This window comes from Callospermophilus lateralis, chromosome 18 (genome assembly GCF_048772815.1).
Source record: "Callospermophilus lateralis isolate mCalLat2 chromosome 18, mCalLat2.hap1, whole genome shotgun sequence".
Lineage (NCBI taxonomy): Eukaryota > Metazoa > Chordata > Mammalia > Rodentia > Sciuridae > Callospermophilus > Callospermophilus lateralis.
Window position 1 is genome coordinate 9,312,387 of NC_135322.1, and position 15,415 is coordinate 9,327,801.

The 15,415-nt window shown below is 39.7% G+C and overlaps 1 protein-coding gene across 1 annotated transcript in view; it reads right to left on the reverse strand.

Moving 5' to 3' along the window:
• Sae1 (SUMO1 activating enzyme subunit 1) overlaps positions 1-15,415 on the reverse strand; it is a 62,375-nt gene that overhangs the window by 22,250 nt on the left and 24,710 nt on the right. Inside the window, exon 6 of the mRNA XM_076837826.1 lies at positions 11,279-11,384. Coding sequence (XP_076693941.1) covers positions 11,279-11,384 — 106 coding nt within the window. The remainder of the gene's footprint in view (positions 1-11,278; positions 11,385-15,415) is intronic.

A 15,415-nucleotide genomic window follows, 5' to 3' on the forward strand; every position in this document is an offset into this window, starting at 1 on the left:
GAGGGATCGATCTGATGAATAGTAAATAATATAGATTAGAAGGAGATTTAAAGCCAGAGACTAGCTAGGAGGCTAACCAATGGGAAAATTATCTAAATATGAGGGGCAGAAGCCTGGGGTGAGTTCCTGTCTCAGGGTTCTGTGTCAATGGGGCTACTTATCACAATCTTGAACTCAACACTCTCCAAAAGAGAAAATGGCAAATAGATCACAATAATGATTTTTAACACTTCCTCATCCTGACTCTAAGAGTATCAGGTACATTTCATACCTGATTTTTTTTTTCCTTTTCTTTTTGTATTTTGAGGCAAGGTTTCACTGAATTGCTTAGGGCTGTGCTTAGCTGCTGAGGTTGGCCTTGAACTCTTGCCTCAGCTGCCAGAGTTGCTTGGATTATAGTCATGGATCACGGTACCTGGCTCCTTACCTATTTTCATCACTGATTTTAAGCTATACCCATAGCCTAATTTGGACTTAAAGATGCAAAAAGTGCACTCAGAAGCCCAGTGTGACTGCACCCGTGCCCCACAGCAACACTCCACCACATCTGCCATCACTCTTCTCGTTTTCTTTTTCTGAATAATCTAAAGTAACTTGCCGCAAAATATTTTAGTGAATATTTCCTAAAACCATGGGATTTGCCACTATAAAACAATTATCAAAATCATAAAAATAATGATATGTAACTATTATTTGATGTATAGACCTTTTCAACTTTTTAAAACATTTCTTTTGATTTTTTTTTTTTTTAAGTTGTAGATGGACACAATATCTTCATTTTATTTGCTGGGGACTGAACCCAGTGCCTCACATGCTAGGCAAGTGCTCCATCACTGAGCCACAACCTCGGTCCCTAGACCTTTTCAAATTTTACCAGTTGTCTCACATTGTCCTTTACAGCAAAAGGGGGGAACAAATCTTCCTGTTCAGGGATCCAACCCAGGGTTACATATGCCAATTTTACTTTTTTTTGGTGCTGGGGAGTCAACCAGGGCCTTGTGCATGCAAGGCAAGCACTCTACCAACTGAGCTATATTCCCAGCCCCCAATCTCCTTTTATCTGAAATAATTCCTCAGTCCTGCATGACACTTTCAAAAAGTACACCATTTATTTTCTAGAATATTGCTCAATATTGCTTGGTTTGACTCTATCTGACGTATCCAGGTTAAGAATTCCAAAGCAATATTATGTCCTTTATCTCAGGAGGCAGGAGGTCTGTCCATCCTGTGTTGGGGATGTTAACCTTGATCACATCTACGAGGTACAATCTGTCAGAGTTCTCTCCTGTCTGTCTCTTGGAATGAAACCCACGGCCTCGAGTAAGCTAAGCAAGCAATCTACTCCTGAGAAGCATCCCAGTAAGCCCTCCATCTCTCTCTTCATCCCATGAGGAGACAGCTTATCCTGCTTCACAGAAAATAACTTTCTCCCATTCGTTTTAGCAATTCACCAAGGACTCCTTTTTCAACTTTGAGAGGGACTCTTCCATTTCCAGGCTCAAGTGATCCTCTTGCTGCAACAAAACCTCAAGTGCTACGATTACAAGAAATGTACTACTGGGGCTGGGGTTGTGGCTCAGTGGTAGAGTGCATGCCTAGCACACGTGAGGCACTGGGTTCAATCCTCAGCACCACATAAAAGTAAAATAAAGGTATTGTGTCCACTTACAACTAAAAAATAAATACTACCAAAAAAAAAAAAAAAGAAAGAAAGAAAAGAAATGTACTACTAAATCCAGCTTCATTGATGATTTTTTTTTTTTTTTTTGGTGGTGGTGGTACTAGGGATTTAACCCATAGGCATTTTATCACTAAGACTAAAGCTCAAACCCAGTCCTTTTTTTTTTTTTTTTAAATCTATCTATCTAAGGATACTAAGGATTTAACTTAGGGGCACTCAAACCCTGAAACACATCTCCAGCCCTTTCTATTTTTTGAGACAGGGAGGGTCTTGCTAAGTTGCTGAGGCTGGCTTTAAACTTGTGATCTTCCTGTCTTGGCCTCCAGATCCTCTGGGATTACAGGTGTGTGCTACCATGCCCAGCCCAAATGATTCTTTTTTTTTTTTTTTAAAGGGGAGAGAGAGAGAGAGAGAGAGAGAGAGAGAGAATTTTTTAATATTTATTTTTTCAGTTCTCGGCGGACACAACATCTTTGTATGTGGTGCTGAGGATCGAACCCGGGCCGCACGCATGCCAGGCGAGCGCGCTACCGCTTGAGCCACACCCCCAGCCCCCCAAATGATTCTTGATAGAAATAATATATAGAATGCTAGTGATGGGTCACAAATATGTAGACTTTTAAAATTCTGATTGTGGGCTGGGGATATAGCTCAGTTAGTAGAGTGCTTGCCTCACATGCACAAGATCCCGGCTTCAATCCTGATCATCTGTTCTACTTTTATTGGGCATCACCTTTTTTTTAAATATATCTCCCCCCCTTCTTTTTTTCTTTCTACGCCTTCTGGGGATGGAACCTAGGCCTCACACAACATGCTGGACAAGCCCTCTAGCACTGAGTTCAACTATAGCCCATCATTCAACATTCATAAAGCTATTCCACATTTTGGGGCACACCAGGATAGTCCAAGTTCACTTATTATTATCCTACCCCAGATCAAATAGCAGTCATTTTGTTGGGCATGGTGACATAATCCTAGAGACTTGAGAAGCCAAGGCAGGATGATCTCATATTGGAGGCTAGCCTCAACAATTCAGCAAGGCCCTGACTCAAAATAAAAAGCAAAAAGGGCTGGGTATGTAGCTCAGTGGTAAAGTACCCCTGGGTTCAATCCCCAGGGGGGAAAAAAAAAAAGCAGTCATCTGTCCAAAGAGCCTGGTTCCACCAATGGATTGCCTCGGGGATGTCTGCATCTGTGCCCCCTGAACAAATAGATCTAGGAAATTTATTTATGTGTACCACATACATCTGTTTCTATATCTACATATTAAAAAAAAAAACATGAGTTCATCCTAGCAACTCTAGTTCCAATTCAGTATCACAGCATTCCTTCTTGCCTTTCCCTTCTTCCATATTTACAAAAAACACCCTATCTAACCTGGGGACTAACCCTTTATCCACATTATGTTTACCTATTTGCTCAACCCTAGATACATATTTAGTGGTTTTAAAACTGCTAATTCATACCACTGTGAAACACAAGCTACGGTTCAGTAGTAATTGGCTGATTTCTTTAGTCTGAGGGATCCAGTCAAAACACTGCATTCAAGAGCTACTTGGGTTACTACTTCCTTTTATGCCTGCTTCACAGTAATGTCTTTAAAGTACAGCACTTCAGGACTAGGGATGTAGATCACTGGTAGAGTGCTTGCCTAATATGTGCAAAGCCCTAGGTTCGATCCCCAGCATTAAAACAAAAACAAACAAAAAAATCTCAATACTTCATACAAACACCAACGAGTAAACCAAAGTTTCAAGGGTTTGTCCCAGAATATAAATTCCCCCTGCTATAGTTATGGCTTCCCCCCGTAATTTAACAATCCTTCAGAAAACTGGAAGCTTTACAAAAACAGAGATGTTAAGTCACCTTAAGAAATTTTGATTCAGTAAAGCTAAGCTAGATGGAATCAAGCAATCTGTATTTTTCAAATGTCTTCTGGTTAATTCTGATATCCTGACAAATGAGAAGTCACTGGCCAGTTCCCAAGTAAGCTTCAAGGGTCTCTCTAGTGGGGTCTTTGTCCTGGGGTCCACTGCATATGCTATTCCTTTGCCTGCAATAGTCTCACCTTTACCACCTAGCCTGTACCTGCTCAAGACTACCACTCCCCAGGGATGGCCAGACTCTCAGTTCTCTGAGCTCCCATAACAGTTTGCTTTTGACTATTACGGAGTAATTCAGACATACTGAAAAAAAGAAAACAATAGCTTTTTCTTTTTTCGGCATTGGGGAGATTAAACCCAGGGCTTCATGTACGCAAGGCAAGCACTCTACCACTGAGCCACACCCCCAGCCTTACCATAGCTTTTTCCATAGCCCTCTGGTATAGTTCTCTTCACAAGGTACAGCATTATTTATTTGACTTTTCCATTGGTGAGAAGACTTAGTCTTCCTCTGATGATGATTCCCAGCCACGAGATCTGGCAAATAGGAAACGTTCACAAATGTTTGGTCTAAGATTATTTTCAGCTGCAGTTCTGTGGCCCAAAATCGGCCTTAAGTATTTTTCCACAACTCATCAGAACAATCTGAGAAAATTAAGATTGCCCAGGATTCTCTGGTAAGTACCTCTCATCTTGGAATGAGTCCACTTCTTCCTGCTCTGGGCTCCACCTCCATTAACATTATTGTTCACACTGGTGAGTGAACGCTGTTTCCATACTAGACCCGATATTTTTAGCACTTCTGTTATGATAAACTCATAGTAACCTCAAAAAGAACAAATCAAAGTCAACTTTTTGCCACAGGAAACCAGCTCATGCTTAATGTTTTGCAACATGCCATGGAAGAATAATAAAAAGATGAGACTTTTTGCTCATAGATGGTGAGGCTGACTCTCAAGAGATAGTGGAAAAATGCAGCAGGAAGCATTCAGTCTAGCCACTATCTTATTAAGTAAACTGGAAAAACACACAATATCCAAATGCGTCAACACTAACATACAAAGGGAGGTGTGTGTCTGCTTTACCAGAGGCTTAATTGTGAATGGGGTAACAAGAAACGTTCACATGTAAGTAAAGGCCAGGGCAAGGAAGACTAGATTTAAAAAGATTGGTGAGTAGTAAGAAGCAGGGCAGCAAGAACCACCTGTGGGGATACCAGTAGGTGAGCAGCTTTCCCTCTAAGGTGCAGTAAGTGCCATACAGCAATAATGAGCCGCTTAAACACAAATATTCATTTATGGAGCACCAGCTGTGTGCCCTACTAGGCAATGGTGAAACAAAGTCAGATTCTTTATTTTCAAATGTGCATCATAACCAAGCATAATGTACTCACTAGAAATCATCAGGTTATTTTTAATTTATCACTAAGGCATCAAAGTCACATCTATTCATTCCTAAAAAGAATTCTAAGGAATCCAAAGCCTGGGAAAACTGAAAACAACCTACATGATCATAGATGCGGGTACAGCCAAAGGATTACTACATTAGGCAGCCAACAATTTAAACAAGGTCACTCTAAGATACACTCCAAGACTTTTCCAGTATTATTTATGCCATCAAGTTTAAGAAAAAACAACTTACTAATGAGAGTCATACAGTTAACTGCATACACACAATTATAACAATCTCTCTTCAAGTATATATTTAAATATTGTTTGGCTAGGTGCAGTGGCCCATGCATGCACTTGGGAAGCAAATGCAGGAGGATCACAAGATCAAGCCAGCCCCAGCAAATTTAGTTAAGATCCTGACTCAAACAACAAAAAGGGATAGGAGCTGGTGAGGATTGGGGGGGCTGGGGATGTAGCTCAGTGGCAGAGTGCTTGCCTAGCATATGCAAGGCCCTGGATTCAACCTTAAAGAGAAAAAGAAAAAAGAGAACTTCCTGCTGGGCATGGTGGCACATAACTGTAATCTCTGAGTCAAGAGGCTGAAGCTGGAGGATCATTAACTTTGAGGCCCTCATTGGCAACTCAGCAAGACCCTGTCTCAAAATAAAAACTTACATGTTTTATGGGGAAACAAAACAATTAACTAGGTCATAATTCATATAATTTTTTTTGGTTGGGGGTGTTGGGGATTAAACCCAAGGAATGCTGAGCATGCACTCAGCCAATGAACTACAGTTTTCAGAGAATCTCTTTTTTTTCCCCCAATTTTTTTTTTTGTAGTTCTAGATGGACACAATATATTTTATTTGTTCATTTTTAATGTGGTGCTGAGGATCAAACCCAGTGCCTCACGCATGCTAGGCAAGCACTCTGCTGCTGAGGTACAGCCCCAGCTCAGCATTCAGAGAATCTCTGAACCAGAGTTTTCTGTAGTATAGTGGTGATCCAGTTTCCCTAACATGCAGATCCTGATATGACATTTAATAAAATCCTGAATTTAGAGATTTATAGTATAGAGGTCAGGAGCACAGTCCACAGGTAAAACAAACTTCATGTTTCTAAATTCTGGATTTGTCTATAAACCAAGTATATGACTCCGAGCAGCCCAAAACAAGCTCAACTTTGGTCACCTTATAGGAAAATGAAAAAACAACTACACTTCAAAAGTTGTCTCAAGGGCTGGGGATGTGGCTCAAGCAGTAGTGTGCTCTCCTGGAATGCAAGCAGCGCTGGGTTCGATCCTCAGCACCACATAAAAATAAAATAAAGATTTTGTGTCCACCGAAAACTAAAAAATAAATATTAAAAACTCTCTCTCTCTCTCTTAAAAAAAAAAGTTGTCTCAAGAATATGTTAACGTCAGCAGGGTGTGATGGCACAGGCCTGTAATCCAGCAGCTTGGGAGGCTGAGATAGGAGGATTCCAAGTTCTATGCCAACCCCAGCAGCTTAAAGGCACTAATCAACTTAGCAAGACCCTGACTCAAAACAGGCTGGGGCTGTAGCCACTGGATAAGCATCCCTGGGTTCAACCCCCAGAATCCCCCATGCTCCAAAAAAAACAAACACAAACAAACAAATAAATAATAATAATAATAATAATAATATGTTGTCAACCTCAGTACCTCAGTTCCAAGTAATGGAGCAAGTCGTGTTCAATACACAGTAAATATCTGTAGGTACCAAAAACATGAAAATAGCACTGCCTGCAAAGTTAACCACTATACCAGACATTCCCTAAGACTACCCCTATCTTGATGTGGGAATGTTACCAAGGTTTGACTTTATAATAAGCAAAACTACGGCCCCATTTTAATTAATCAATTTCTGATGTGTTCACCCTGATTTTAAAGTTATCACTCAGTATGTGATTATAAAATATGCTGAACACCAGAGATGAACACTCAGGTGGTATAAATTCTGTGTCCCTGATATGGACACCTTTCATACCACCATCTCCTTACCTGTCTTGGAACTAAGGGAAAGGAGATTACTCCTCATCTCCCTTATCAGGTCAGAAGCCAGGATCTGAAGTTTACACACCAAAGGTTATCCCCACTAAGACAAGAGTGCAGCAGAGAACTCAGAACAGGTCTGTTGGTCTCCAAAGTCTGTGCTTTTCCCATGACATAGGACTGTCTCCCACTCCACTTGGACCATAGTTGGTGATCAAAACAGGACAGGCAAAAATACGATTCTAACTATAATGGGATTCTAGGACTGACTGAAAGATTTTCTGTTTGACTCAGGAGACCGAGGCCCTAAGCAGGTTATCAAAATGAAAAATAATTAATTGGCTCAGTGGTTACCCCTGGGATCAATCCCTGGTATTAAAAAAATAAATAAAAAGAAAAAAACAGAAAGCAGAAAATGAGGCATACAAAAAAACTTACAAATTATTAGATTGATTGATTACTTAGGAGGCAGAGACTGTAGAAACTGATCAGTTAATTTAGTGCTATCATTTTGGAGTTGAGAAAACAATATCCAAAACAAGGTAAATTGATTTGTTTGGGATTCCCAAGGTCACAAAGGCAGTTAACAGCAAGTGTATCTGGCAGAAGTTAACTTCACATGTGAAAGCTGCTATGTTCTAATGAGGTCATGTTACATGAGAATCTATTATATAAACAGCCAAGCAGAAAATCAAAAGTTGTATTTATGTGAATATAAAAATAAGGTTGATATTCTCAGTCAGTTTAATACCTACAAACTGAGACTTCTAGTCTGCTGGCAGTACTATCCAGGAAAGAGATCATGAGAATCATTTCCCTCTACTTCTAGAACTTTATGATCCAACTGGTGGCCTAAGGAATTAACCAAATATGCCCGGACTGAAGGAAACCTGGCCCCAGAGCTCACTGCATTTGGGACATGCTCTGCAGTTCCAGGTGCAGCATCGTGCAAAGACTGCAAGGCATAGAAAGATCAGGAGGGGAAAACAACAATCATGAAAAATATGCATGTGGGGCTGGAGATGTGGCTCAAGGGGTAGCACGCTCACCTGGCATGCATGCGGCCCGGGTTCGATCCTCAACACCACATAAAAATAAAGATTTTGTGTCCAACGAAAACTAAAAAATAAATATTAAAAATTCTCTCTCTTAAAAAAAAAAAAAAATTGCATGTGAAAACAGAGAGGTTAGGACCTGTCATCTGCTGCTGAGAGAGAAGCCCAGGAAAGGTGATGTTGGGTATGCAAAAAAGGTGTTATGTGGCATTAAAGAACCAGCACCTAGAAGAGTCAGGAGATAGGGGTTGGAGGTGTGGCTCAAGTGGTAGCGCACTCGCCTGACATGCATGAGGCACTGGGTTCGATCCTCAGCACCACATAAAAATAAAGATATTGTGTCCACCCAAAAAAACTAAAACTAAAAAAAAAAAAAAAAAAAAAAAGTCAGGAGATGAATTTTTAAAAACCAAGGAACCACTAACCTATATGACCAGGAGAGTCAGTTCCCTTCTAGGCTTGTCAGTGTGGGTTCACTGTACATGACAAGTCAGAAAGGGACCACGAAGCACTATTTACAGTGCTCTAAGGCCCTGCGCAAAGTGGTGGGATGGTTTAGAGGTGCAGGCCAATGAGAAGGACTCCTTTAGCTATGCCTGTCCCAGGTGAGGGACAGAGGGAATAATGAGAAGAACACAGCTGGGCACAGCGCGAGGCACACCTATAATCCCAGTGAAGCTGAGGCAAAGTACTGCAAGTTTGAGGCCAGTCTGGATCATATATCAAGACCCTGTCTCAAAATAAAAAGTTGATAAAGGGATTCAGGATGCAGCTCAGTAGCAGCAAAACACACACACACACACACACACATTCTATGACTATTCCTGACTTGAAAAGTTAAAAATGGCTAAAATGCTAAATTTTATGTCTTACCACAACAAAAACATTTTCTACTAACAAATAATAGTTTTTTTGTTTTTTGTTTTTTTTTTAAATATCTTTATTTAGGGGCTGGGGTTCAGTGGTAGAGCACTTGTCTCGAATGTGTGAGGCCCTGGGTTTGATCCTCATCACCATAAAAATAAAATAAAAAGGTATTGTGTTCACCTACAAATTAAAAAAACATTTTTAAAAATATCTATTTATTTTTACGTGGTGCTGAGGATCGAACCCAGTGCTTCACATGTGTGAGGCAGGAGCTCTACCTGTGAGCTACAGCCCCAACCCCCTCCCCAAATAATATAGTTTTAATCACGATTATCTAACACCTTGGAACTTGAAATAACAAAGACTGATAACTAGGACCATCTGGAAGAGAGAAATAAACAAATGGGTTATATTTTCCATTTGCCACCATCCTAAGCAAGATCCTAAGCAACTCAGTGAGACCCTATCTCAAAACAAAACAAAAAAAGGAGTCGTAGCTTAGTGGTAAAACAACTCTGGGTTAAATCCCCAGTACCAAAAAAACAAAACAAAACAAAACAAAACAAAACCAAAAAAAAACAGGCAGGGTCAGGAGGAGTGTAGGGGTCAGAGGTAGACTGCTCATATAATGTGTGAAGCCCTGGGTTCTCCCCAGCATCGTAAATAACAATAAATAAAGAATTTTTAAAATGACAGAGCTGAGTCTATTTTAATTCCAAAACTCCTGTTCTTCTTATTACTTTTTTAATATTTATCCTTTAGTTGTAATTGGACACAATTATTTTATTTTTTATGTGATGCTGAGGATTGAACCCAGAGACCCACGTGTGCTAGGCAAATGCTCCACCACTGAGCCACAACCCCAGCCCCTCCAAAGTTCCTGTTCTAAACAACCACACGACACTGCCTGCAGTATGGGTCCTAATCCTACTTCCTCCTCAACCCTGTCTACCTCTCTAGGTCCTTGGAACATCAGCACGGACAGGATACCTTCACTTGTCTCCTACTATTCCAGGATATTTCTTTTGTCTCCTTAATTGAACACTGGCTTCTCCCAAAGCAGGGATAGCCACAACATTTGGTTCCTCCTCAGCCTATTGCCTTTTAAAACAGGGTATATCAGCTGTGTCATATGGACGCTACAAAGATTCAAGGAGCTAGTATGTGTACAGCGCTGAGAATGGCACTTAAATACTCTCATTACTTTGTATATCACACAGTACTTAATCAGACTTCTAAGATATGGATTGTTTTGGTCCAATCTCCTTTGTTATTTATAACCTGTATTCTCTTGGGCAAAATACTTAACCTCTCCATCTCTGTTTCTTCATCCCAAGAAGCCTAATCTGGAATCATTTCTATCCTGTCTACTTTGAAGGTGCCCTGATATGGAGATGTATGAGAAAACACTCTGGAAATTGCAGAGAGTTGAATCAGGGGTTCTTACCTCAGCAATACCAACATTTAAGCTGAACAGCTCTATCTCAAGTGCTGTCCTATCCACTGTAGATATTTAGCAGTACCCCAGGACTTTTTCTAACCACTAGATGCCGATAATATCTCCCTACCTAATTGTAACATCCAAAAATGTCTCATGACATTAACAAAATGGTCCCTATTGAGGCTCACCAGATTATGCTAACTCACTACCAGGGACTCCTTTCATCAACAGCAGTAAAAGATGCTTATGCTTTTACAAACTAGTGGCTGTTTCCTGAAGGTTTTCAATGTGCCACGGACTAAGGGATTAGCTTCCCCCAAATGGCACCGGCTGGCACTTCCTCCACACCAGGTCCCACAGTCCTTAAAGAAAGCACTTTCTGAAGGCTGCTCTTCTGACATGCCTGAGACTCATTCCTGCTTAACTCACATTTGTCTAGACAAATGGATATATTTCACCCTCCAAATTATCCCTACCCTACCATCTCCTGTCTTGCTGTCACTTTTATTTAGTTACTGGAAAAGTTTTACTCACAGATAAGAATAAACTTATACTCTAATTTGATCTTCTTGCTAGTTACTAAGTAAGTTTTACATATTTTTTATAGATCTTTCTTTTTTTTTTTTCCTTTTTGAGATGCTGGGGATTAAACCTAGGACCGCACATATGTTAGGTAAGTGTTCTATGTTGAGCTATGGCCTCAGCCCCTTCTTGTTTATTTTTTCAGTGCTAGGAATGGAACCCAAAGCCTCTTATGTTCGAGGCAAACACCCTACCACTGAGTTAAACCCCCACTCCTCCTGGACCCTTTTTGAATCAATATAGTGCTTGGGTAAGGAGGAAATTTGACTTGGCAAATGTCACAAAACCATGTGTACACTGAGCCATATCTGCAGAAATTAAAACCAAAAGCCCAGTAGAAGGATGCTCTGCCTTCAGGACTCACCTTGCAAGAGAAAGTAATCAGAGGTCGTGCGCTTCAGAGCAGCCTTAGCTTTCTCAGTGCTCCAGTCCACCTCCAGCGCCTCTTTCACAGGACAGAAGACCACCTTCTGTTGGAAAAAGGCAGAAGTACTTAGGGATAAAATATGCTCGCTTCAAATTATAAAGCAGAAACCATTTCCATCTCAAAGAAATTACTTAAAGTTTACTGATCATTAAGAAGTTGGGAGTGGGGGTTGTGTCTCAGTGGTAGAGCATCCGCCTAGCATGGATGAGGCCCTGGATACGATCCTCAGCATCACATAAAGGTAAATAAATAAAACAAAGGTGTTGTGTGCAACTACAACTAAAAAAATATTTAAAAAAAAAAAAAGGAAGCAGCAGCAGCAGCTGGGGTTGTGGCTCAGTGGTAGAGCGCTTGCCTTGAATGTGTGAGGCCCTGAGTTTCTTAGAGCCACATAATAAATAAATAAAATAAAGGTATTGTTTGTACATCTACAACTAGAAATTAAAAAAAGAAAAAGAAGTTAAGGCCCACTTAAAACTAAGAAATGCTTGTTGAATACAGGAGACAGTGATGGTCATGTACCTGCAAAGACAGAAGAGAGAACCAAGTTCCTCAAGACCTAGTTCCATCTGGCTCTAACTTTGGCTGTATTCACACTACAGAAATACATCACCACTGAGAACAAGTATGTCTAAAGATAGTCAATAAAACTATCCTTGAAATAGCAAACAAAAACAACTGAAAAATTAAATGTTTCTCAGTAGAATGGTTTAATGATGATAAAGGATGACAATAAAAACAGTTAGAAAATGAATAAGGGGGTGTGACAAAAGCTCAAGGCCACAGAAACAGAACTAGAATTGCAAAAGCCCTGTGAAAGGAGGAAGTGAGGCTGAAACCTATTAAGATAATCATATTATCCTTTTGGTACTGGGGATTGAACCAAGGGCTTATCACATACTATAATAATGAACCCCCAAACCAGCCCCAAATTAACTATCCTGAAAAATACAACAACATAGATTTAATTTTAAAATACACAACTTATTTATTTTCTAATTTTAAATAGTAAATAGATATTATTTATCCTTCCTAAAAATTTAGAAAATAACAAATTATTCTTCCTAAACAACTGAGTCCAAAAGTCATGCACCACAAAACACAAAAACACCCCACCGTCTCATCTCCTAGATGGATGAGAAAAATCAAAACCAAAAAGAAGTGGGCTGGGGACTAGAGTTGTGGCTCAGTGGTAGAGCGCTTGCCTAGCATTTGCGAGGCACTGGGTTCGATTCTCAGCACCACATAAAAATAAAGATACAACAACAACTAATAAAATATTAAAAAAAAAAAAAGGAAGGAAGAAGTAGAAGAAATGGGCTGGAGATATATAGCCCAACTGGTAGAGTGCTTGCCTCACATACACAAGGCCATGGGTTCAATCCCCAGCACCACAATTAAAAAAAAAAAAAAAAAAAAGAATTAGCCAGCTACGATGGTGCATTCCTATAATCCCAGTGGTTTGGGAGACTGAAGCAGAAGAATCGTTAAGTTCAAAGCCAGTCTCAGCAACTTACTGAGGCCCTAAGTAATTCAGTGAGACCCTGTCTCTTAAAAAAAAAAAAAAAAATATATATATATATATATATATATATATATATATATATATATATATATATATATATATATGCTTGCCTTGCATGCACAAAACCCTGGGTTCAATCCCAAGCATCAAAAAAATAAAAAATATAAAAAAAGGGCTGGGGATGTGGGACTCAGGGTTAAGCACCCGTGGGTTTAATCCCCCACCCCACAAAAAAAGAATTTGAGGGGCCAAGTTTGTCAAAGAACAGAATTAGCAATACAGAAAGAGGAAACTAGAATGAATTCTGTGGTGGGAGAGAGACATCACTATGAATTTAATTTCAATATACACAAATCAAGAAAAAAAAAAGATACAAATGTGGGTATGGGAATGTGTTTGTATATATACACATATAAAAATACTAAATATGGGCTGGGGATGTGGCTCAAGCGGTAGCGCGCTCGTCTGCTGTGCGTGCGGCCCGGGTTTGATCCTCAGCACCACATACAAAGATGTTGTGTTCGCCGAGAACTAAAAAATATAATATATTTAAAAAATAAATAAATAAATAAAAAATAAAAATACTAAATATATCTGCGGAGGTCTAATAGCAATGTCACTCTGGTAGTGGCAAGCACACTTAACATTCATATCTTTTTTTTTTTTTTTTTTTGAGGTGGTACTGGGGATTGAACCCAGGGCCTTGTGCATGTGAGGCAAGCACTCTAACAACTGAGCTTTATCCCCAGCCCCTCAGATGTAGGTTTCTAATCACCACTCCACTCCCCACTTGAATAAACATTTTTCCTAAAAAAAAATGGCTGATTTCAAAACTGGGGCAGAGCCTGGCACTCAGGCCCACATCTATAATCCCAGTGACTTGGGAGGCTAAGGTAGGAAGATTGCAGGTTCAAGGCCAGCCTCAGCAACTTAACAAGATCTGTCTCAAAATGATGGGTATGCAGCTCAGTCGTAGTTGAGTACCCCTGGTTACAATCCCCAGTATGAAGGGTGGGAATCAATGATGAGGCCAAGAGAATATGAGGAGTCTAGAATACCTTACTGCACTAGAAAGTAAAGAAATGCTCAGAAAAGGAAGGGGACATGTCAAAAGGAAAGCAGAGACAGCTTTAGGGAGCTCCTACTTGTCAAATCTGGGGAAAATCAAGATAAAAATAAATGATAGCAATCCAACACTTCAAATAAACTGGAACCCATTAGGCCACATACCCAAAATTAACTGAATTAGTTAAGTGGTTGATAAGAAATGAGATATTAACATATTTTAAAATGACTCTCCAAAAAATACATACACAAAACATAAAGACTAACTTCTAAGGAGAAAAAAAATCCCGTAGACAACATTTTACTTGAAGAACCAAAGTTAACATTACTAGCAAATCACACAACCAGATTTACAGGATGCAATGGGAAACATCCATTCTATAACATTCTTTCCAAAGATACGAAATTGAAGTCTAATCAAAAGAAAACATCAGATGAACCCAAACTAAGGGATGTTTTTCAAAATAACTAGCTTACAATTTTTAAAAGTGTCATGAAAATCCATACATAATGCTGAACTGAATCCTTGTGCCATTAAGGACATTACTGGAATAACTAGCAAACCTAAATAACATCTAAGGATCAGAGAGCAATGTTGTATAAATGTAAATTCCCTGGTCGTGATGGTTGGCTTATGTTTATAGAAAACACTTGCTTGAGCAAACACAGACTGAAATATCTGGGGGTAGTGGGGGGGGGGCATCATGTTAGAACCTTACCCCAAAATGATTCAAATTGAACAGTTGTTAATACTAGCTCCATTTTGTCAATTTAAAATATCATTTGCAGGGGCAGGGATATAGTTCAGTTATCAGACTGCTTGCCTCACATGAACAAGGCCCTAGGTTCAGTCCCCAGCACCACACACACACAAAAAAAAAAAAAACTACATTTTGAGTATAAAAATAATTTCAAATTTAGACAGGTATCTACCTTTCCTCCTCTCTTCTCTCTCCTTTATTCCCTAGCTATCTAAAAAACCAAGTGAGCCTGGCTTGATGGCATATCCTGTAATCCCAGCTACTCAGAAGGCTGAAACAGGAGGATCACAAGTTTGAGGCCAGTATGGGCAACTTAGTGAGACCCTGTCTCAAAATAGAAATTAAAAAGGCTGGGTATCTCAATGATCCACAGTTCTGCAACAAACAAATAAAATAAAAAGGTGTGGCTCAGTGATAGTGTGCTTGCCTAGCATGTGCCAGGATTTAATCCCCCATATCACCTCACCCACCCCGCACCACAAACACAAAAAGACTACAAATTTCTAGGTCCAATCCCCAGACCTACTTATTCAAAATCTCCAAGGCAGGCATGGAGGGATCCAGGAGTCTCCAGCTTTAAAAAGCATTCTAACAAACGACAACTATAATTGATCTGCCAGTAGAATAGCAAAAAAGCATGAAGTCACTAAAGGTTACTGTTACATACTGTTGGCTGTAGAATGTAAATGGATAAAAACTTTTTGATTCTACTTAGCAGAATCT